Source organism: Triplophysa dalaica, chromosome 14 (genome assembly GCF_015846415.1).
Source record: "Triplophysa dalaica isolate WHDGS20190420 chromosome 14, ASM1584641v1, whole genome shotgun sequence".
Taxonomy (NCBI): domain Eukaryota; kingdom Metazoa; phylum Chordata; class Actinopteri; order Cypriniformes; family Nemacheilidae; genus Triplophysa; species Triplophysa dalaica.
The window spans coordinates 14,263,625-14,285,712 of NC_079555.1; the positions used below are offsets into that span (position 1 = coordinate 14,263,625).

Here is a 22,088-nt window from a genome sequence, read left to right on the forward strand (position 1 = left end):
TCTTTGATATCTCATGCCTTTCAAAGCATTTGCAGAGGAATTGATTTGATGTTTTTATAAACATGACTGTTCACATGTGGGCTTTTCAATGAATGAACCTGCACTGCAATGAGGACTTTAGCTTTTATTATCTCAGCTCATTCACCTCAGAACTGTCAGTGATGTTTGCACGATCTAATATCTCTCCTCAACAAAACAGTGGTAAAAAATCCAAATAAATAAATACTATCCAGATGACGTAGGACATTATGATCCTGAAATTGGGGTTTACGATCAGTGAGTAGATTAAGTGAAAAATAATGACGTCTAGACCGTAAGATTGACTAAGAAACATTATTTATGTCGTTGTCAGACACAGAGTTCCCATTCGCTGATGTAATATTTGATTTAAAAGCTTGCCATAAAGATGGGGAAAGTTCATTGGCTTTTGTTTTTATGAAACCACACAAGTTATTTAGTTGAGGTTGTTGAATCACTTATATAAGACTATCAGACAGTAGTTTAAAGTGATACCATTTTTAATTTAAATTAAAGTGAGAAAAGGACAGACAACAAAAAGTTTAATGGAGAGCCTTTTAATGTAAAAACATTTATTTTGTCACATATGACCTATACAACAAACCCTTTTACAAAAGGCAATACTTAATAAATTGCAGAAATAACAAAATTAACAAAATGATTAATTGCAATATTTCATATATATTTATATAGTCATAAATTTAATATCCAAAATACATTGCATATATAAAAGAGCACAATTCCTTCATATTTGAGAGTGATCCCTTCACAGAGATAAACTAATGGGAATTTTCAATTACCTTTTTCTTACTGTTACTGTACACAAAGACGAACAGACTGCAAAAAAACACTTGAATAACACTGTTAAATCGATCTATGGCACATATTAAGTTTACCAGCAAAAGCGTTTGGCTTTAAGGCAATTGGCATTATAAGTTATTTTAATACTTTTGAAAACTTTGATTTGTGTAAAACAGATTGTCTCCAAGCATGAGGTTTTTGGTAAGGCATTTGTTTTTCAAGGAATAAAAATACATTTTAAAATAACTTTCCTATTGTCGTGGCAATGCGCCAAGGCTTTCAGAAAAAGATTTTTCTAAAAAACACTAGAAAACATTCATAAAAATATCGCCCATATGTACAGATACGAAACACCTACGTACTACAAACTACTTTCAGGAACTGATAAAAAAAATTGCATTTTGACCGAGGTCAACTCGTATTAACGTATGATTTAACACTGTCACATATGAAAATAGCTCTGCATAATTTATACAGTAAGATGCTTAATGCCTAGTTGACCTTTGATAAAAAAAAATACTAGCAAATAGGTCTGACAAACGCACAGCGTTCGCGAATCTCTGGTTTCAACGATTTGTGTTGTTTGAAAACGCTTGTTTACTTTTTCTTTTCAAAGAGGTACTTTGCATGATGCCCACATTCAGTTATTCAACGTTATTCAACGATCCAAGAATCTATTCAATAGAGTTTGAAGAGGAATGTAAATGAATCTCACGTGAGCTAAATTGACACTTGTTACATTGGCTATTTTGAGATGAAATCGATTTTCACTGGCCCTTGAGGGGATACGAACAGGAATCCCCTCAGACAACTTACATTTAGTCAAAGTTGTATCTGAAATGTGAGCAGGCTTGAATTCATCCATTGTTGAGTTTGAAAAACATTCACATCGACACCATCTGCATGGAGGATTGCTAAAAGTGAAAAGTGAGTTTAGCTTGTGCCAGATAGCCTGAGAAGCTCCTAAAAAACCATCCACCGTCCAGTCCTCCACTTTGGAGAATGTGTGACGGGTGAACGCTTCCATTTTTTCCAGTTGCCAGATTTGCCTCAGCGAGAAATATTTCTGTCAATAAAAGATAAACTTATATAACCAAGGTTGGTTCAAATAATAATCCGAAATAAAGCATGGACTTGGTCCAACAAACATAAACACTCGGTTCACAATTGCATTAACACACAGGGTGAGTTTACAGTGATTCATATTTTCGGTCGTTCACCGATTCCTACGGTCTTTATTTGGTAGAAGGCCCATTTGGTGCAGCTTTTGGCTGTAGAAAGGCACAAGAACATTTTGCAAAACGCACGCGCTCTCCAAAACAAACACTGAACAAAACGTTGCTTGTCCTTTGAATAAGTAGTACTCCATCTGAAGAGGATCTGAACTGTTTTGCTCCGTGATTCTTCTCTCTACTTTCTCTTTCTTTTCTTTCAACATTTCCTTCATTGTACAAATTTTGCCAGGCCTCTTCAAAAACAAACAAAAATATCCTTTTCTTCATCCAGCTTCCATTTTATCTTCACTCCAAGTGCAGTTCAAGTTTTGGCATCTGGGACGAGAGGTGGAGGGCATTAGTAGTAACTGCCTAGGTGGGATGGCACGTGAGAATTTGAGTGACGTGGCACGCCTGGATTAGGATAAATTCCGGCCGTTGGGGAGCTCCAGTATGGGGTGGTGTGGCCGAAGAAATTGGAGGAAGTGACCGGCATCGAGGCCGGATGTGGCGACACGAAATTGACCTTCTGCTGGTGGGCGTGGTAGCTGGGTACGTAAGGCAACTCGGTCGGGTACTTGTACATGGTCGACTCGGTGGGATGGGGCTGCAGGGCCTGAGCAATGCCATGGAAGTCGAACTTATAGGCGTAACGCTTTCCATGTACTTTGGTCATGATGTTCTTGTCATAGTAGTAGCGCAGGGCGCGGCTCAGTTTGTCGTAGTTCATGTTGGGCTTGCTCTTGCGTTCGCCCCAACGGCGCGCTACTTCATCTGGGTCTGTCATCTTGAACTCTCCGTTGGTCCCCTCCCAGGTGATGCAGCCGGCATTGGCGCTGTCAGAAAGAAGTTCAAGCAAGAACTGCCAAAGCTGGATCTGACCTGATCCTGAACAGAGACACAGTTTAACACAAGTTAGCTCAAATTATTTACAAAAAATCTAATGCATTAATGGAATAATTCACCTCAAAGTGACATCGTATTTGCAATATATTATTATTCACTAAAATTGTCCGCCTACTCGTATGGAAACCAAAACAATGACTCGTGGAGAATTATATTTGTAGTTTTTTCCCAAGCAAATACAATAAATAAGGAACTGAAGCATTTGATGAAATATTAGAGATTTATATAATGAAGCAATCTGGAATGTGAGTAATTATCATAACTCATGAAGATGTATGAATTTCTACATTACTTTACCTACAAAGAGTCATTTTATGGTGAGTTAACATCTAGCTGAAAATCAGAGCATTCTTTCGAATTTTCATTATGTGTTCCATTAAAAAAACTTAAGTTATAGGTTTAACTTAAGATGGTTAAAGTTTTCATTTTTCAAAACTATTCAATTAAGCTTTTCTGTGTTACCTGGGTTGGCGAGTCGACTGCTGGTGGGTCCTAAGATCTGGTAAGGGTCTAACAGAAAAGATAAATGAGAATTTGTTATCTCTGAACTGAAATGTTGTTCATCTTTTCATTGCTGTTTTAGTGTGTGTGTGTATTTTTCTGGTCACCTGGCTGAGGCCGAGCCTGCTCAGTGTTCTTGGAAACGTTCTGTGAGACCACTGTTGGAGAGCCTGAGAAATGGAAAGAGAGAATAAGAGAACAAGAAACAGCAGGAGAGAGAGAGATGAAAAAGTGAAGCACATTTGTCTGGGCGAGCAGACACATCAGTCTTGGTCCAAAGAAAACAGGAGCAGTAGCTGGCCGGCCTGCTAAGTATTTAATGGGCTTCTTCAGCTCTCCATGTCCCTTAACTGAAAACTGACCGGTTGCCTTATGGCTGACTCTCCACATTACTGCTCAAGACACATCAGAAGCAAAAGTGTTTCTCACATGCTGATCAGTGTTTGATAAACACGAAAACAAATCTTTGAAACGATGGAGAATTTGACCATGACACTGACCTTTGCCACTGTGCATGTTGTTTGACCAGCCTGCTCTCCGTACAGCATCATAAGACGCATCTGAAAAAAACACATTCGAAAGAAAAATATCTCGTCAATTTCAAAGAATGAAAAAGAAAGCGTTTTTTAAAACCTGCAATTGTTTGTTCGAAAGGTCAGAGAGCATTTGGGAATGCTTTTATTTTATTTTATTTTAATTAATTTATTTGATATTATTAAGTCGTGAATGGATTTAATCCCAGTTAATGTCTTTGACTGGTGAGCGTCTTTGTGCATATTTTTGCCTTTTTGTTAATACACTCAAAAATATGATAGTGTGTCTATATGAGAGAATGGCCAATGTGCTACTCTGACTTTTGAACAGAAACCTCATTATTCACACTTGCATACTCATAAAGCCTATAATAACATTATCAGAACTGCAGTTATAATCTCTTTGGATATAAGAACATGACTATCATCAGTTAGTCTGTTTATGGAGATCTCGCATGCAGAACCACAAATTATAAGCATATTTTGAGAATTTGGCATACAGTGACTGAAATATTTTCTTAGTCAAGCAAACAAATCACTATCAGTTTTATTATGAGCTTTATGGTAGGTGCTCTATCATAACAACAGTTCACTTTAGACCACTTTCTGAAAATCTCTACAAAAAATAAATGTGTAAAACCACTTTTTTGTTGGGGTTCATACTCTGGAAATATTGTAGTATGCCAATGGGGAAAACAGGAAAAAAACAATTGAATTTGAATTCTCAGGTGTGTTATTTATTAAATGCATGTTTACGTAATTGTAAAATTATATCATTTTAATACTATATTGTTTTTTAATTCATCAGTAAAAATATTATTCTTGAACTTCTCACAGAACACAGTAGTGTGCATTTCAAACTTATCCATGAAAAATATTATAGTACTATGAACAATGATGGAAAAATCGTTCAATAACATCAAATACAATGATCTACAAAAAACAAAGCATTCCCATAATTCCACTGTGGTACAGATTTACCCTATGGCAACACAATTTTGTATGTATGCTGTGACACAAATTTGCCATGTGCAATTCACATTTGCTCCATTTACTGTAAATCTGAAGAATTTCCTGTCCCTGTGTAAATAAACAACTATTTACCTTATAAACGTTTTGACAAAAAGTTTCTCTGCCTAGCGAGGATGCAAAGGCAAATAATATGCTGCGTTATTCCACATTCTCAGAGGAGCTGAGGACACGTGTGTTTCCTGGGAATCCACAGACACTACCTCATTCTTAACCTTCCCATCATGCCTTGAAGCAGCACCGATCCCTCTGTTCCAAACAGAAAGACGTCAACGACTGACACTAATCAAGTTTCTATATGACCCAGACTGCACGCTCAGACGTTTGGCCTTGGACTGAGTGTTTCCTCTAGGGCTTAAAGTGACACTGTGTGCTGTATTATCTGATGAAACTGCCAAAGAACTACTGCCCCAACATCAGTAGACTGAAATGATGCTTTCTAAATAATCTTTGTTTTATGACTGTCCTGAGAGTATAGCTTTAGTACACAATTAGATTTAATGGACAATATTTCTTCAACTATGATATTACAGCGCCCTCTTCTGGTCATTGTAGTGAAACGCACTTCCACGCTATGGGTGGAACAAAGACATTAACCTCTGAGGAGTAAGAAAATGTTTAGTTTGGAAGGTGCTGATAAAACTACATGGCCCACGTTTCAAAATCACAACAGTGTCTCAGCCAGGGTTTCTCGACTGAAACAACATCCTAGGAGAAAGAATGATGCTCATCTTTAAAAGCATTATAAACCTGTGATGATACAAGAAAGTGCAAAACTTTTATTATCATTAAATCCATCACAGCAAATAATACGTTTCTGAATGCAATGCTTACAATACTTCAAAAGTTTTCGAACGCATGAATGAAATGTTTCTCATTGTCTTAAAACAGGTTTTCATCCAAATGTGTATGCTTAAATATCTGAAATTAGTTTTGTAGATTAAAACAATTTAATTGTGCAACATAAAAAAAATTCATTATAAACTAAAAAAATATTTTAATAAAAATGTCTCTGAAATGGATGACATGGACTTCATAACAGAGCGGCCAATAAGAGCTCAGAATAGTTGGGACTTCTTTAATATTGTTTAAAAGCCATCTTAGGGTGAACCGCAAAAAAAATGCAAGGAAAAATGTGTAATATATTACAAGTTGTAGTGTATTGTTTAGATTTTTTAGTCACAACATAATCCTCATAGTTCTGTTTATGGTACTCCACTGTTTAATTGATCTTATTTATTTCTAAAATGTGGAAAAAATATGAAGAAGTAAGTGTTTGACATTTTTTGACCGGTATATCTACAGAGACCTGCAAGTATTCAGTAAACCTTGTGATGGTTTCTTTACTTATTTGGAGCATTTAAGGTTTACTCTAGTTTAAAGCTGAAGTATATTTTCTGTGCCAATAGCGAATGTAATCTAATAGGATGCCATAAACAAATGCCGCGTCATCCATCAATCAGCAAAACAGAAAGCCCAGCCACAAACTAACATCACTGGAAGAAGGTGATGGGACAGCTGGGATGCTCAAACAAACAAAGAAATGTTTTGAAAATGTGAGCAAGCTATAGTGTTTACACTTGGGAAATCGACCATCTTAAAGGTGTCTTGCAAATACAAATTCTGTATTATAAATACAAAAATGAGTAAACATAGTGCTGTACTTCCAAAAGTTTAGATGTCCAGATTGGCTGCTTTTCAGGAAATGGAAAAACACTGTACTTTTTAAATGATTACATACTGTGTACTTTTTAATACTTTGAATTGGTCCATATTTGTAAAACCCAATGACAAACATAAAGGCTGACTAATGATTTGGCAACAAATCACTTCGAGGTTTCAGAAGTATTTTAACACAGCTTTAAGTCTCATAAAATGAATATACAGATTTTCTTTTAGTAAAAATATTGAAACGGCTATAGCTGCTGCTGCATAACTTAACAGAAATTGATATCTGAGCTCAAGAGAACAGACACCGAAACATTCTCCATTTAATAATATCTCGAACATAATAAATTTAGGCACCGTAAAAACAACTATAGGATTTACTTATTCTTTGTGTTCATTTTTTGCACACAATTTTAAAGTAAATTCCACTTAATTTTTTTTGTGCCAAGTATTCACAAATAAAATTTTACTTAAAAAAACTGTGTGCAAATTGTGCGCCAAATATACATACATATATATATATAATATCCTTTCCAATTATTTTCGATCTTCTTGTCCTAAAACTCTCTCACTCCCTCATCAATTCTTCACACTCTCACTGTCCGTAAGATCTAATCGGGAGCTGGGCCGAGAGAGAGCGCGCGAGAGAGAGAAAGTCCATAGAGAGTTGCGTTTCCTGCCTGCTGAGTCTGCTCACACAACCTCTCTTTGTTTTACTTGCCTTTTTCCCCCCATTTTTTCATCCCCCTCCACCATGAAAAAACTCACAGCAGCCAGAAGGAGAAGGGTCACAAACCAATGGAGAGAACAGAAAAAGAGAGAAAGAGTTGGAGAGGAAGAGCAGACGAAACACATCGTCGGAATTGGAAAAGAAAAAAATGGTGGTGGCCATTGCTACTGTCTGATAGAGCTGAGCAAAACTGAGTAGGAGACACAACAGAAGCAAAGATGAATATGACCGCCAGATCTTCCCTCTCAACTCTCTCTCAGACCTGAAATAGAGGAAAGCAGAGGGCCTGTATTCCCAATTCAATCACATCAGAACTCAACTGCGAAATCAGAGACAGACGCGCATCTGGGATATGGATACGACGGTTTAAAATCCATACCGATGTAGGGGCCGTAAATTTAGATCTTCTTTAACCGCCAGTTTGGATCTCACGCTCATCTCTTCAGTAAATGAGAGGCATTGAGGGTACACAAACAAATCGGCGCTATCTTGCTTAAACAGTTGTGTTCCCGTTCTGTGCAGAGATCTGAACGGCTCTGCTTTCTTTGGGTGTGGCGTCTCCTCGAGAGACCGAGCCGCTGCAATCCTAGTCAAAACAAAATCCTGGCCCAGCCATCCGTCTAGACTAGCTCCGTTTTTAAACAGCATACTCAAAGGTTCAACGCATGTTTGCTCAGAAGTTATATGGAAACTGGCCTGAAACCTTCGACAACAGCACACACCAATAGAATGCATGAACGCGTCCCGTGTGAGCGGTCCCTGAGTGATTTAAGCCTCTATTAATAGGATCTGTCACATGTCACATGACCAATGTGATTTCTTGATTTTTTTACATATTGTCCTGATGTGTTTTTATTTATTTTGCTTTAATGTATATACTATTTTAACCTTTGTATATATTTTTGTTAAATTTACATATATATTTTTTTATAAGTCACTTTGAGATGTAGCTTTTACAGGTTCTTAATACAATAAAAAGTATTATTATAATTATAATTAAAATGTAGTTGTTGTTTTTTTGGTGCGATCCTATATTATCATTCAAGGAAAAAATTAATAGACCTTTCCCAATTTTCATTTATGCAACCTTTCTAGATGTTTTGTGGTCATTCCAGTCTTGTTGAATTTCAACAAAATCAAAACTTAGGAGTGACAAACAGTCATCCAACAGCAATGTGAAATACTGACAGCATGACAAGTCACATGAAGCTATGAAACAAATAGAGGTTATTAAATAAAAAAAATGTTTTATTTCTTAAAAGTGAATATGAACTTGTTTCTTTTTTAGTATTTTAGGTCTGAAAAAAAACAGAACATCTTTTCTGCTATTTTAACATGTTTCTCCAGTTTCATTCTGCAAATACACACAAATAGAAAAAAAAGATTTTCATTTGAAATTTGGGAGAAATATTGTTAGAATTTCACAGAAAGAAACAAAAATTACCATTTCACCTAAACAAATACCTACAAATTAAGGAAAACTGAAATAATTTTAAAACGGTCTCTTATTTTTTTGTTTTTTATGTTCAAATATTCACTGAGAAGAAATACAATTATATCAAAATGTATATCAATCTATATATGTGATAGACATCGATAATATCAATCTTTGGTAGATCATTTGAAAAGATTTTTGATCAAATGTTTAATGTAGCGCATACAAAAGGCCAGATCATCACTGAATGTGATGAGAGCTGTTTTCTGGTTTCGGCATGTGACGTTCAACATAAAAAATCACTTAGCGAAATGAGAAATTTATTGGTTTCTATACTGAGAATATACCAAAACACTGAGAGAAACTATATGAGGCGTTATATAAGCTCTTTTTCCAAAACCTGGTGAGCTCTACTTTACCTGCGATACATCAAACTGCTGCTTTCCTATGCTGATCATTTCATAACAGAGCCATATACTAAACGGACCATCTGTAATTTAGATTAGTATAATATGATATTTCATTTCGTAAATGAAACATAATCACTATTAATCTTTAACTTCCTGGGAGAAATTGGATAAGAAAAATGGCTTGAGATGAGAAAATAAATCCACCTCATAAATCAAGATGTAAAATGGTCAGCTTTTCAATAAGCTTAGCATTTTATTTCTTGGCCTATGCTCGAGGCTCCAGGGGAGGTGTATGGATCACTAACTAAAGTAAACTTAAGGTATATTTGTCCATTTTACAAGGGATGCATTCATTTAAAACTGTGCTTTGCCAAAAAAAATGGGCTCTTACCCAGGATCTACACTCGACAGGTCTGTCCATCACCTCCGTCATACAACTCTACACATGATGACTGACAATTGTGTGAAAGAGGTCAAAGGTCTCAAAGCTTTCTCAGAGTTATCTCATCTTAAAGCCCACTGTACAAATGACCCTAATATGCGTCAGTCCTGAGTACAGAACAGGTGGTCTGACTTCTGGCTTTTATCATGCTGGGTCTTACCCAGATAGCCGTGAGGTCCAGAGAGCAGCGCTATCACTGTTATTACAGCATTGTTCTGAAGTGGGAATGCCCAAAGCAGCCCGTTCTCCAGGGAGACTGTCAAACGTTAAATGGTTTATGGAAACCGATTTCCTTGATGTGTCTGAGAGCCTGATTTAATTTGGATGTGTATCTTGTGCCATCAGTGGAAAGTACACAAGTAAATTGAGTTAGGCAAACGAGTCACGCCAATTGTTGTCTACTATCTCTGTGGTCAATTATGTTGTAGAATAATCAACAATACAACAAAAATCAAAATGAACTCATATGCCAGACATTCACAAAATGGACTGCTTCTGCTTTATTGCTTAGTTAGCTAATTCTCGTTGGTCTATTTATTGGTCGGCAGTGAATATAAACAACATAACTGCAACACAACTTCATACAGTAAGAGATGCTCTTCACATGTTCTCAAATGCTCTAGGAATTTACATTCTTCTCATTGGCTAGCTAAGCAAAAACACACAAATAAAAACTTATATTAAACATAAAGAATTAATTAATTTATAATTAAAATTATGTGAAATTATACAGGGTCTAAAAGTCTTGCATTACTTGATAAAATGTTGCATTTTTAATTTTGATATAGTATCTTAATACGAATTGAATTACCAGCATAGCAGGGTGAGTAAAGTTGAATTAAAGCAAATCTACAAGAAATTCTAAGTTACTTTTATTACTAAGATATTTTATGTAGTGACATGCAATGTTATATGTTATACAAAAAAAAATTCTTTATTTTCTTAATTATTTTCTAAAAACATTTTGTTATATATTTATAAAGGGATAATATGCCAGATTTAAATTTTAGATTGATTTTTAATTTAACTTAACTTTGCTTTAAAGTCCCAGTGAAATTAAAATTACAATGCCTATTTTTTCATGAAATATGTTAGCATTTATTGTTACTAGTATATAAATGTGGGTCATTCTCTTTCTTAAATTTGTGTGCCCTCATAATCTTTAGTAATGAAAATGCACTTCCTTCCTGAAATGACTATCCATCTTAAAGGATGCATTTTAGACGGGCGAAGCATCGGTTAACTCCTCCCCTTCAACAGCCAGTCTGCAGCCAGTTCCCTTTCAAAATGCAAGGGCTGTTTTTACACATCCAATCACATCGCAGAGAAAGAAGAAAGCCACGCCCAATATTTTTCTCCTGAGAAATTCCACCCCACTCGGAAATGCGTCAAAATGCCAAAATAAAAACTATCGCAACTTCCAGTTCACTAGGACTTTAATCACTATTCTATTACTTGCTATGTTATGCACATTTTCAATGCTCTTATGACATAAAATCAATGTAAGTCACTAAGGTGAGCACTTGAGAACAAAAACTAGCATCCCTGTACTTGTTGTTGTGATGCACGTGGCCTCCATTCATAAATAATTTGTACCCGTTTCAGTTAAAGAATAATCTCTTTATCTGTTGTATTGTTGACAGACACACCTGTCCCTCTACTTATTCTTTCTCTCTCGCTCTTCGTTGCAGGTTTAGTTCAATGTTGCATGTGGCTTTTGTTGTGCTAATTGTCTCTCGGCTCTGAGTGCCGCGATGCTGTCCGGGCTCAGGTTGGAAATGAATTGTAGCCGTTCTTTATTTTCACTACACAAAGACAGCACCTGCCGAGCGCCTCGGCCCGGAGATCTGCTCTGATATACAGAAGAAGAGGGAAACGGGGGACACAGGCCAACTAAACACTCCTCAAAGCTATTATTGGAGTGAAATGATAAGACCACTTAAGTCTCAAATCAATCCATCTGTTATATGCTTAAGTGTTGTTACTGTAATGTGCATTTTATGTCTAAGAATTAGTAACCCATTGACAGTACTAAAAAGTGTATATATATAAATAAAAATGACTGTTACCATTGCACGTCTGGCAGACGGTCATCTAAAGTGACCTACACAATAATTTATATCGGAACCACAATTCTGTCATGATTCCACTATCATGTCATGGTTATTCTTGTCTTGCAATGGAGTCATGGCATAAGTCCTTGGGTTTTGTGTGAGTAGGACATGTCTTTGCTTACATATTGGCTGACATGCGCCTTCTCATGTCTTGTCTGTGTTTTCCCTCCATCTCGTTTCCTTGTTACCTTACCATAAGTGTTTCATTACCCACACCTGTCCCTTGCCAATCATCCTATGTTCGTTTCCCTTTAAAACACCCTCTTGTCTATTGTCTTGTGCTCTTGGATTGTTTGATGTTACGGTACTATACCTCGTTCCCTGAACTCTGTCCTTGTAAGCAAACTTCTGCCTTGTTGCTGGAATTCTGTCGTGTGAGTTACCCCCTGTCTTTTGTTCTGTAATATCTATATCCCTTGTTAATATTACCTCGTGTTCTATAAGTTTAGTTTAGTGTCATCCTAAGTGTTTGTAGTCTAGTGAGTCCTTGTCTTTGATTTCTGTTAAAGTTATCCTGTCCTGTTTTCCCCCTCGTGGGTTTTTGTTTTGCCTCTTCAGTCTTGTTTGTATAAATAAAGTCCCTGTTATTCCCCTAACCTCTGAGTCTGCCTGCACTTGGGTTCTACCTTTCCCAATCCCTGACAGAATCCAAGAGCCAAATTATGAACCCAGCAGGCAGCTTCTCAGCCTCTACCCAACGGGAGCTGGCCGATTGGTGGCAGACTACCACTACCAGGATCCAAGGGGGAAATGGCCCATTTCCTCCACAGGGCGATCGGACTGTCGCAGAGTACGCCCAGGCGTCTATAAGAAGGAGGGGTTTTCTTCCAGAGGCCATCATGAACGCCTTCTTTCTAGCGGGTCTGGTCAACCCGCCATCACTGGAGGATCGAGAGAGGATGGTCCGAGGTTCCTTCAAGGAGCTGGTCGTTGACCTCACCTCCAAGGACCTTCCAGACCCGCCAAGCTCCACTTTAATCTCCATCCCAGAGGACCAGACCCTGCAAATAGGGGTCATGGGCCTCTCCCCACTGTCCGCATCCTCTCCACCACCCACTAGTCTCCGTGGACGACGTCAACGAAGGGAGTCGTGGGACTCCCCGTCCGACTCCTCCAGCACGGAGCAAACCATCTCTTCCACCACATCTCAGCCGTCGGCTGCACGTCCTGTGGGCCGCTCAAGGAAGAAGAAGCCGAGGAGGGGAGGGCAGCCGAGTCCGGTGGTCCCGAGTCCGGTGGTCCCGAGTCCGGTGGTTCCGAGTCCGGTGGTCCCGAGTCCGGTGGTCCCGAGTCCGGTGGTCCCGAGTCCGGTGGTCCCGAGTCCGTTGGTCCCGAGTCCGGTGGTCCCGAGTCCGGTGGTCCCGAGTCCGGTGGTCCCGAGTCCGGTGGTCCCGAGTCCGGTGGTCCCGAGTCCGGTGGTCCCGAATCCGGTGGTCCCGAGTCCGGTGGTCCCGAGTCCGGTGGCCCCGAGTCCGGTGGTCCCGAGTCCGGTGGTGCCTAACCCCAAATATTTTTTGGGGGGGCGCTGTGGGAAGGTGACGGTCCGTCCGGCACCGAGCCCGGGCCAGAAGCCGCCAGAGGTCGCTGCCCAGCCGCCGCCGTCAAGTCCGGCTGCCCAGCCGCCGCCGTCAAGTCCGGCTGCCCAGCCGCCGCCGTCAAGTCCGGCTGCCCAGCCGCCGCCGTCAAGTCCGGCTGCCCAGCCGCCGCCGTCAAGTCCGGCTGCCCAGCCGCCGCCGTCAAGTCCGGCTGCCCAGCCGCCGCCGTCAAGTCCGGCTGCCCAGCCGCCGCCGTCAAGTCCGGCTGCCCAGCCGCCGCCGTCAAGTCCGGCTGCCCAGCCGCCGCCGTCAAGTCCGGCTGCCCAGCCGCCGCCGTCAAGTCCGGCTGCCCAGCCGCCGCCGTCAAGTCCGGCTGCCCAGCCGCCGCCGTCAAGTCCGGCTGCCCAGCCGCCGCCGTCAAGTCCGGCTGCCCAGCCGCCGCCGTCAAGTCCGGCTGCCCAGCCGCCGCCGTCAAGTCCGGCTGCCCAGCCATGGTCCAGCCCAGCAGTCCTGCAGGGGACAAGAACAGTTCCCCCCAGGACTACCCCTGTCAAGCCCCCTGGGGCTCCGCGCCCTGGCGCGTCCCCAAGGGCTGGAACTTCCCCACCCAGCCCTCCCCCTTCTGGACTTCCTATGTTATCTTGTTTGCCCCCACCCCCCCTCCCATGTTTGTTATTTTTATTGGCCCACCCCAACCCGTGGGTCATTTTGTCTTGTATGCCTTTGATCTTGTTTACCATGTTTTGTCTGGTCTTGTCTGTATCCCAGTCTGTCTTGTCCTGTTAGTCTGCCCCTTGATGAACACCTGGTGGTGTCCATTTGGGGGGGGGCTTATGTCATGATTCCACTATCATGTCATGGTTATTCTTGTCTTGCAATGGAGTCATGGCATAAGTCCTTGGGTTTTGTGTGAGTAGGACATGTCTTTGCTTACATATTGGCTGACATGCGCCTTCTCATGTCTTGTCTGTGTTTTCCCTCCATCTCGTTTCCTTGTTACCTTACCATAAGTGTTTCATTACCCACACCTGTCCCTTGCCAATCATCCTATGTTCGTTTCCCTTTAAAACACCCTCTTGTCTATTGTCTTCACAATTCATATTATTATGTATTATGAGGACAATTATTGTATTTCATACCTTCTTTGGCAACCAGACGTGGTGACTGGTCAGTATGAGATGGTGTGTTGTATGATATTGATGAGCTGCCTGCAACACAAATATTGTGTTATTAGATGTTTGGAAAACAGACAATCAATGTATATGTAATGTTACATTAAGTCTTAATATCTAGTGATGTAACAAGTCATTATATCTAATAGCCTTTAATGCATTTTGTTTGAAATAAGCGCTTATAAGTCATTCACCAGACAAAAATATTTGGCAATTAGGTAAAACACCACAATATCACAGAAAATGGGTTTTATCAAACTGAACTCATAGGAAATCGTAACTATTTTACAAGATGGCTAATTCGTATGAATTCAAACGCTGTACATGAAGCCCCATCCCCTAATCCTGCCACTAAAACTAATGTCACTGGCGCGAAAATGTACGAATGAGATGGTACAAATTCATACAAATTAGCTAAAATGAGCAATTTTGTTAAATCGTGACGTTTTTGGCACAAAATTGTATTGTTTTATTTTAATATACCAAATATTGAAAAAAAAATGCATCATGCATTTACGTTTTAAACAATTTTTTCAGAACATATTATTTTCTGAATAATATACATTCTTGTTTGATTAAAACAGATACATAATACATAACACTATTCAATAAAGGTTTGTAAAGGTGTACTTACTATGTAACAACATTGTAACAATCCAAACTATTGGCTTTTCTGCCAAAAAGCACTTCAAGTATCAGCAACTAATTCTCAACAATCATCTTTTTCCCACAAGAGCTCATCAGAACATTCATCACAGTCCAAACACAATCTACACTGCTCACATAAAGAAGCATTCATGTGCCGTCTGAAAGTGTTTCCACTGATCCACCTCAGGCCTGTCCTGAAGCTCTCTCTTCATTTCGGCTGCTTCAACTCGTAAATCAATTCGAAAGAAAACAGAGGGAAAATTGCGCTGGCAAAACACATCGTTCTAGTGGATGGAGGGCTGCCGGTTACAGCAGTGAGATTTCAGAAGAAGCTGAAAGGGGGTGATGTCGTCTGAATATAAGGAACTAATATTTGTTGATGTTTGGTGTTTCTTTGTTCGTTTTTAAGAATGGATAGTATGTGTTTTAACATATATGTGCATGTATGTATGTTTTATGGGGGAGGAGAGAGCATTAAACACATATTTTAACCTTCAGGCCCCTAACCCCCCAAGCGATGCTGCTGGGGCCACAGAACAGGGCAGCCTTTGTGTGGGGTGCGATCCCCACACAGAAATCAAAGACTGCTGTTCCCATACAAAAATAAACCCCCACACATCCATGTGGAAGAGAGAAAAGAGAAATGTTTGTACGAGTATGGAGTAAGAAACAGATGCAAGAAACACAAGGTTACACCTGAAAGAAATAGTTCCCCGTATTTCAAATATCCCAGCTGTAACCCAACAACAACTCAGCTAACCCTAACTTTAACTTGTTATCCTACTCTACTTTGAAATGACAAAGTTCAGTTTTTGTGATATGTCACTTTAAACTTCTAAACTACAAAATTCGTGTTAAGGAGCAGCTGAATTTAGGGGGTGCAGTTTTATGTGTGCTAATGGTTCTGAGTTGCTCCCCTGATGCATTTGAATGTTTTGCGATCTTGATTTAAACTCTTTGAACTCCATCTTTTGCAGGTCTGGATCATTATATTAGTCCTCACATATAGCACACAAAACTACCTTCATATAATCTCTCATCTATAACATTTAAGGAACAACAGTTGTGTATCGCAATAGTAGGTAAAAGGTGACCAACATGGGTTTAAACCTGTGTTATATGATGCACGATGTACAGTTTAATTCAAATATAATTCAAATATAGAAATGATTGAAATAATATAGAAATAATTCAGATTAATATTATAAAAACAAATATAATATGTTGGATTTTTGGGCTTGTTTTAACTCATTTCTAACCGATTTAAGGTGGTACAGATGCACAAAGTTGTACAGTAGTACAGACGTCAAGTCTCTACCGCAGAAGGTGTTGAAATGTCCAACTCACGTGATAATCCATCACAAGTGGAGGAAAGATCAATAAAATCATGTGGGAAGGGGAGAGAGAGAGAATACGTCCATATGTTTATGGTCTGTATAAACCATTAACACTCTCTGAATGTCCCACTCTGAATTATCACCATTCTGTCCCATACAATATTACCAGCAGATCTGCAGCACTGAAGAGAATCACTGCTGGGACTACACACACACACTGCTGTCGGTCTGATTGTGATTCAATGAAAAATAAAGAATGATAAAAATCTAAATAGAATCTGGAAATGTATTCGATATGTAATTGCTTTGTTTAAACATTTATTAAAAAGTTTTATTTGGAAGTATTTAAAAAACTTGGTTACACATATACACATCACTACAGACATTCTACTAACTATAAAGAACTTTTCAACTCTTAAGTATTAGTAAACTGTTCGGTTCAGGTTAGGGTTAAGAGAATAAGTTGATATGTAGTTGCAAGGTAGATAGTTAAATGTATTAGAAGACAAAAAACATACAGCAGCGGAATTCAGTTTCATTTTTTTTCTGAATGTACTATGTGTTTAGGTAAAATGATATTTTCTAAACTGCTAACATAATTTATTCCAAATTTCAAATAAAAAATCTTGTTTCTATTTGCATTTATTTTGCAGAAAATGAAAACGGGAAAACCAGGTCAAAAAATAAAGATGCTCACCAAATTCATAATCACTTTTAAGTAATATGACCGTAATATCTGTCCATGTATTTAGGATAAAATAAATTATTTTTATATGTGATGACCTTGATTTTTATCACAGTTTCCATATGTATTGTCATGCTGACAGCCTTTCACATTGCTGTTGGATTACTCTATATCTCCCCTGAGGTTTGATATTTTGGAATGGCCACAATACATCTAGAAATGAGTTTACATGGAAATTTGGAATTATCTCTTAAATTTTTCTCCGGCTGTACAGTCTTCTAATATGGTTATTACGATGGCGTTTTAGTGCCACATAAAAAATAAAAAATTAAAAGATTTCGTGACTTTATTCTCGTAACATTTCGACTTTATTCTCGTAACAATCGAAATCTTTTTTTTTTTTACGTGGCACTAAAAAGCCATCGTAGGTTATAACGGATAGTTGACTAGAGAAAAGTTACTTATACATAGTGAGATCTAAAGTAGACTATTGAAATACAACGTCACCAACAACTTTTACAATTTTTTTTATACCGCAGTCTACTCTGTGACATATCCAGTTTCATGACAGGAAGTTAAAAATTAAGCACTCAAACTTTTATTCTCGATCTTTAGATTTTTCTTCGCTGCAACCTACAGACACCTCCTAGACTTAAACATAAAGCCAATCTACTTTCATTGCCTGCATTTATTAGCAAATCATTGACCCATATCAATTGCTTGTGTCAATACAGTGTCTCTCAACGTGTGTGCTTACGTCTGCCTATGTGCTTATCCAAGCTATCTTTTACTCCGTGACCTTTCCAGCACATGCAACACACACCTTTCCATTCAGTACATGCCCCCACCCCCGGACAGAAATTCCAACAAATTCTCAAATTGCACCCAAATTGAAAGCACATTGGTAAGTGGGCTGCAATCTCTAATAAAATCTGGATAACCGACAAACAGCAGTTATAATACAACCTCTAATAGATATCACCGCTGTAGACCTCCTCTCTGCATACGACACACAGATCCGCTGTTTTTATCTGTAATACATCATACATATTCTATCTGCCATGATGCGTGTATTTCGCGAATGAGTCAGCGTTTGCTTGAACATTGCTGAGTGAGGCGGGACCCGTCTCTGCTCCTCTGTGTATAGGCTTAATGCCACACAAGAATGTTAATCAGACTCCACGTAAACACCACAGCATCTCCAAATTTGTGGACTGTCACATTCATAGACCTCAGGCACAGGAAACATGATACAGGCCAAGGGATGCTGCATGTGCATGTGTATGGACCCATGTGCGTTTTATTGTTTTATTGAAGAGATGCGTGTGTCTGCGACTGTGTATGTTTGTGTAGCCAAAAGGAAAGAGATGAGCTTTTTCTTTTAAACCCAGAGCCACAGGGGTTGAGAGGAACCCTGGCAAGCTTATGGTTCTACATACATTTCCAGAGACTCTTCTTAGACCCATGAGACTTACAGATGAAAACAAAAGTAGGAACATACAGAGCAAATCATCATTAATGTGCTTTATCTTCAAATTCCCAAGCAGGTAAAGCACCCAAATTTCTTGCGTTTGAAAGCAAATGGCCTTGGGTAGAAAGGACAAATGCATCCCTTATATTATTAGATTTGTACTCGGGATGCATTCCAAGCCAATACAAATGGTGGAGCAGAGGATTAGGAACCATTTCTTCTGTTTCCAAAAAACACAGTGGCTAAATCAAAGAAAGAGCGGAAAGCAGATCCACAATGCCTCGCGCATAAGCTCTGGCTATGTCCCGCGGCAATCTCCCTAATGAAAACTCTCTTAAAAAACCCAACTGACAGCCTACAGACAGACTGGGTTCTGCCCTACGACTTACAATGGCGCTCTGTTATTCTGCGAGTCTGCATGCAGGCCCACGGCCTGGCCACCAGCACAAAACTGTTGACACCCACGGAATAAAGTTCCCATTACCTCACAGCTAAATCCATCACTATTTAAGGAGGACCGTTTAAAACCGCTGAGCCCTGTTGGGACTCCACCCATCTCAGAACTGAGCTGCTGTCATAATGTTTGGATGGGCCAGCTGGTCTCGCCATCCAAGCGGGTTGCATCTAAAGCGACCCTATGGAGAATGTCTGTTTACTAATGCGAGGCATTGCATATAGCTCTCGTGCAAACAAAGCAAAAGAGCGATCAGAGAGCAAAGATTTTCTGTAAAGTTCAGATGATGATCCCGTCGCAGATGCAAAGATAGACGGCATTGATGTATTCAAGTGAATGAGCGGACTATGTTTTTTCAAAGCCAGGGGATCTCTGCCAAAACATGCAGGCTTTAACATTAGAAAACGCTTGGAAGGGAAAGGGGGCAAGATGCCTCTGTTGTAAATTAGGGATAAACTTTCTCGTGCAGTGTGTAGGCAGGGGCCTCGATGGCCAGTCTCCTGAGGCCATGCACCTGGGTTTCATCTCTCCAAGTCTGAGGCCGAAAGCACTCAGAGGGAGATGCTCTGGATGCAATGCTTGCTAAATTCATAATCATCATGACTCTGCCAGACCAAATGCATTCGGAAAATCAAACAGGTGGAGCACAGAGCATTCTCTTGACTTAAGGCTACAAGAGTTGAATAAAAATAAGCGTAACGTGCGAACTATTAAAATAAAAGTTAGACAAATGTTGTTGTAAATTTAACAGATGATCTCAGTGTGGCCTGAGTGACTATGCAACAGCGTGGCAAAAACAATGGCAGCAACCTCTCTAGACTGCTTGGATCAGTTTCTTGCGTGGATAGTCATGCATTAAACAGTTCCAATTACTTTTACTGTTGTGGTAGAATTATTAAAAGCTTTTCAAAATAGTTTGGGAACAATTTATTGGTCAGTTGCTTGGCACCTCATAAATACTCATAAACAGATAGAAACGTGGCTCTCAAAAGGCTTATTTTTGTGAAAGTTTTGGTTTGAAGTCACTACGGCAATCTGCCATCAAATAGTCAGACCATTTCAACTATTCTGAGACAATTGATACAAATGACATTTAGGCATGCTTTATCAGGCTGACCCTGTCCAGCACAGACAATTTGGACCTTTCCACACTCACATATTTGCAAGTCACATCCCATAAAAGAGAACAATCCACATAAACATTTTGAAATAAGGATTTGTTTCTCAGAAGCCGTAAGTGATTTTCTGCTTTCCTACTCTGGGCTGAGTTTCCCCATAAATATCGTTAGTCAACTATGGTCGCAAGTTCGATTGTTCAAGCAAAGTTCAACGATTTGAGTGTTTCCCAAAACCATCGTTCCAACGATCAATCGCAAACAGCATCGCAAAGTTGCGTGGTGGATTTAAAAGCATCGTTCCTTATTATAATGACATGTAGACTTACACGTTTTTGATCAAAGTAAGCAGGTCATCATTTTAAATATATACCAATAAAATGTTACATCTTTTAGTTTGTTAAGAAAATAGTAGCGCTGTTTTTTGAAAAGTGGGCATGCGCATGGGGAATCCCTGGCCAGGGAGGACACTTATAAATGAATTAAATATTGTTAAAATAAAAAAAACAGATAGGATAACAAAAGCATAGGATAACAAAAGCAGTCCTTAAAGGCAATACATGTTATTTGGAAATTTGAAATTAATTTGATCTGAAAGTATTTTTTAGTAGATGTCATTGATCCACCACATCAACTAGATTGCTGAACCAACTTTGGTTCAAACAATCGATCTCTGACAGAGTTACTACGGTTTCGGGAAACAGTCATAACTACATTGTTAATTTCCAACACTACATCATACTATAGTGGTTAACCAGCGAGTTACGTCGTTGTTTGGGAAATGCAATCCAGATATGTTAAAAAAAGTGAAAGTAACTTAATCCAATTAATCCAATTAGATATTCAAACATTATGAAGACTGACTGACATGATTCTGATTTAATTGGTTAAAAACTTAATCAGGAGTTCCACAAAAACCAAGTTAAACCTTCAAAGAGACTCAAATCTAGCCATAAAGAAAGAAAATAAAGGCTGCTGGACTCACTTTCCCTGAGGTAATTGAGATGTGAGAGAAGGACTTCTGCGTTATAAACGCTGGTAAATCGCAGGAAGTCCTCTTTGGTCATCTTGCAAAGTTCTTTTCCATCTGTGTTAAGGAACATGGCTGTGTCAATCTCCTGAAGACCATACTCTTTAATGGCCCAGTCTAACCACTGCCGCACATGGTCTGGAGACCAGAGAGAAGGGTCTGAAATGACAAATACAAAACAAATTCACATTAGAAAGATACTAGCCCGCATTCTCATAACTTATAATGGTTCAACTATGGGAAAAGCAACAACTATTTTTGTTTGTGTAGTAACAGCAGAGAGCAAGTATCTTGAAATTGTTCCTGTTGCCTTTTACAGAAACATGTAATAAGACTTGTAGAGTAATACATGAGTATTTCCAAAATATAATGTTTATATGTTTCCAGAATTGTGCTGTATAAAGTAATATGTTTCCAAACATATATACATAGGCATTCATCTTAAGCATCCTCAAAATTAATATATTGGAATTTTCATATTATAATCACAAAATAAAGTTTCTGTGTTTTAATTATTTAGTTAGGAATGTATACTATAAATACACAGAAGTAGACGATCACAATCTAAGGCGAAAAGTGGATACCTGCTGGGACAATGACTCTCCTCTCATTGGTTGTCATGTTTGGAGGTGGACCATTCTTATCGTCCACGTAGCCAGTATAGCTCATCTGAGATGCGTCGGGTCCACCCACCATTTTATTGCATTTCGCCACACTACAGTCCACCGGGGACTCTCTGCTATACAGACGGAAAGAAAACGAGAAGAAAACAGATCAGAAAAACAGAAAGCTTGCAACACTAATGCTTATTTCAGAAAGAACAACAAACGCAAATGCTGA

General features: G+C 39.1%; 1 protein-coding gene across 8 annotated transcripts in view; it reads right to left on the reverse strand.

Moving 5' to 3' along the window:
- Positions 1-566: 566 nt before the first annotated feature.
- fli1 (Fli-1 proto-oncogene, ETS transcription factor) overlaps positions 567-22,088 on the reverse strand; it is a 33,034-nt gene continuing 11,512 nt past the window's right edge. For 4 of the 8 annotated variants that reach the window (XM_056766045.1, XM_056766041.1, XM_056766044.1 and 1 more), the window contains 7 exons: positions 21,833-21,987; positions 21,204-21,407; positions 14,476-14,544; positions 3,941-4,000; positions 3,548-3,610; positions 3,402-3,449; positions 567-2,921 (listed from right to left, as the gene is read on the reverse strand). In XM_056766045.1, coding sequence (XP_056622023.1) covers positions 2,392-2,921; positions 3,402-3,449; positions 3,548-3,610; positions 3,941-4,000; positions 14,476-14,544; positions 21,204-21,407; positions 21,833-21,987 — 1,129 coding nt within the window. In that variant the 3' untranslated portion in view covers positions 567-2,391. The remainder of the gene's footprint in view (positions 2,922-3,401; positions 3,450-3,547; positions 3,611-3,940; positions 4,001-14,475; positions 14,545-21,203; positions 21,408-21,832; positions 21,988-22,088) is intronic. The other 4 variants (XM_056766043.1, XM_056766046.1, XM_056766049.1 and 1 more) reach the window with 3 other exon arrangements.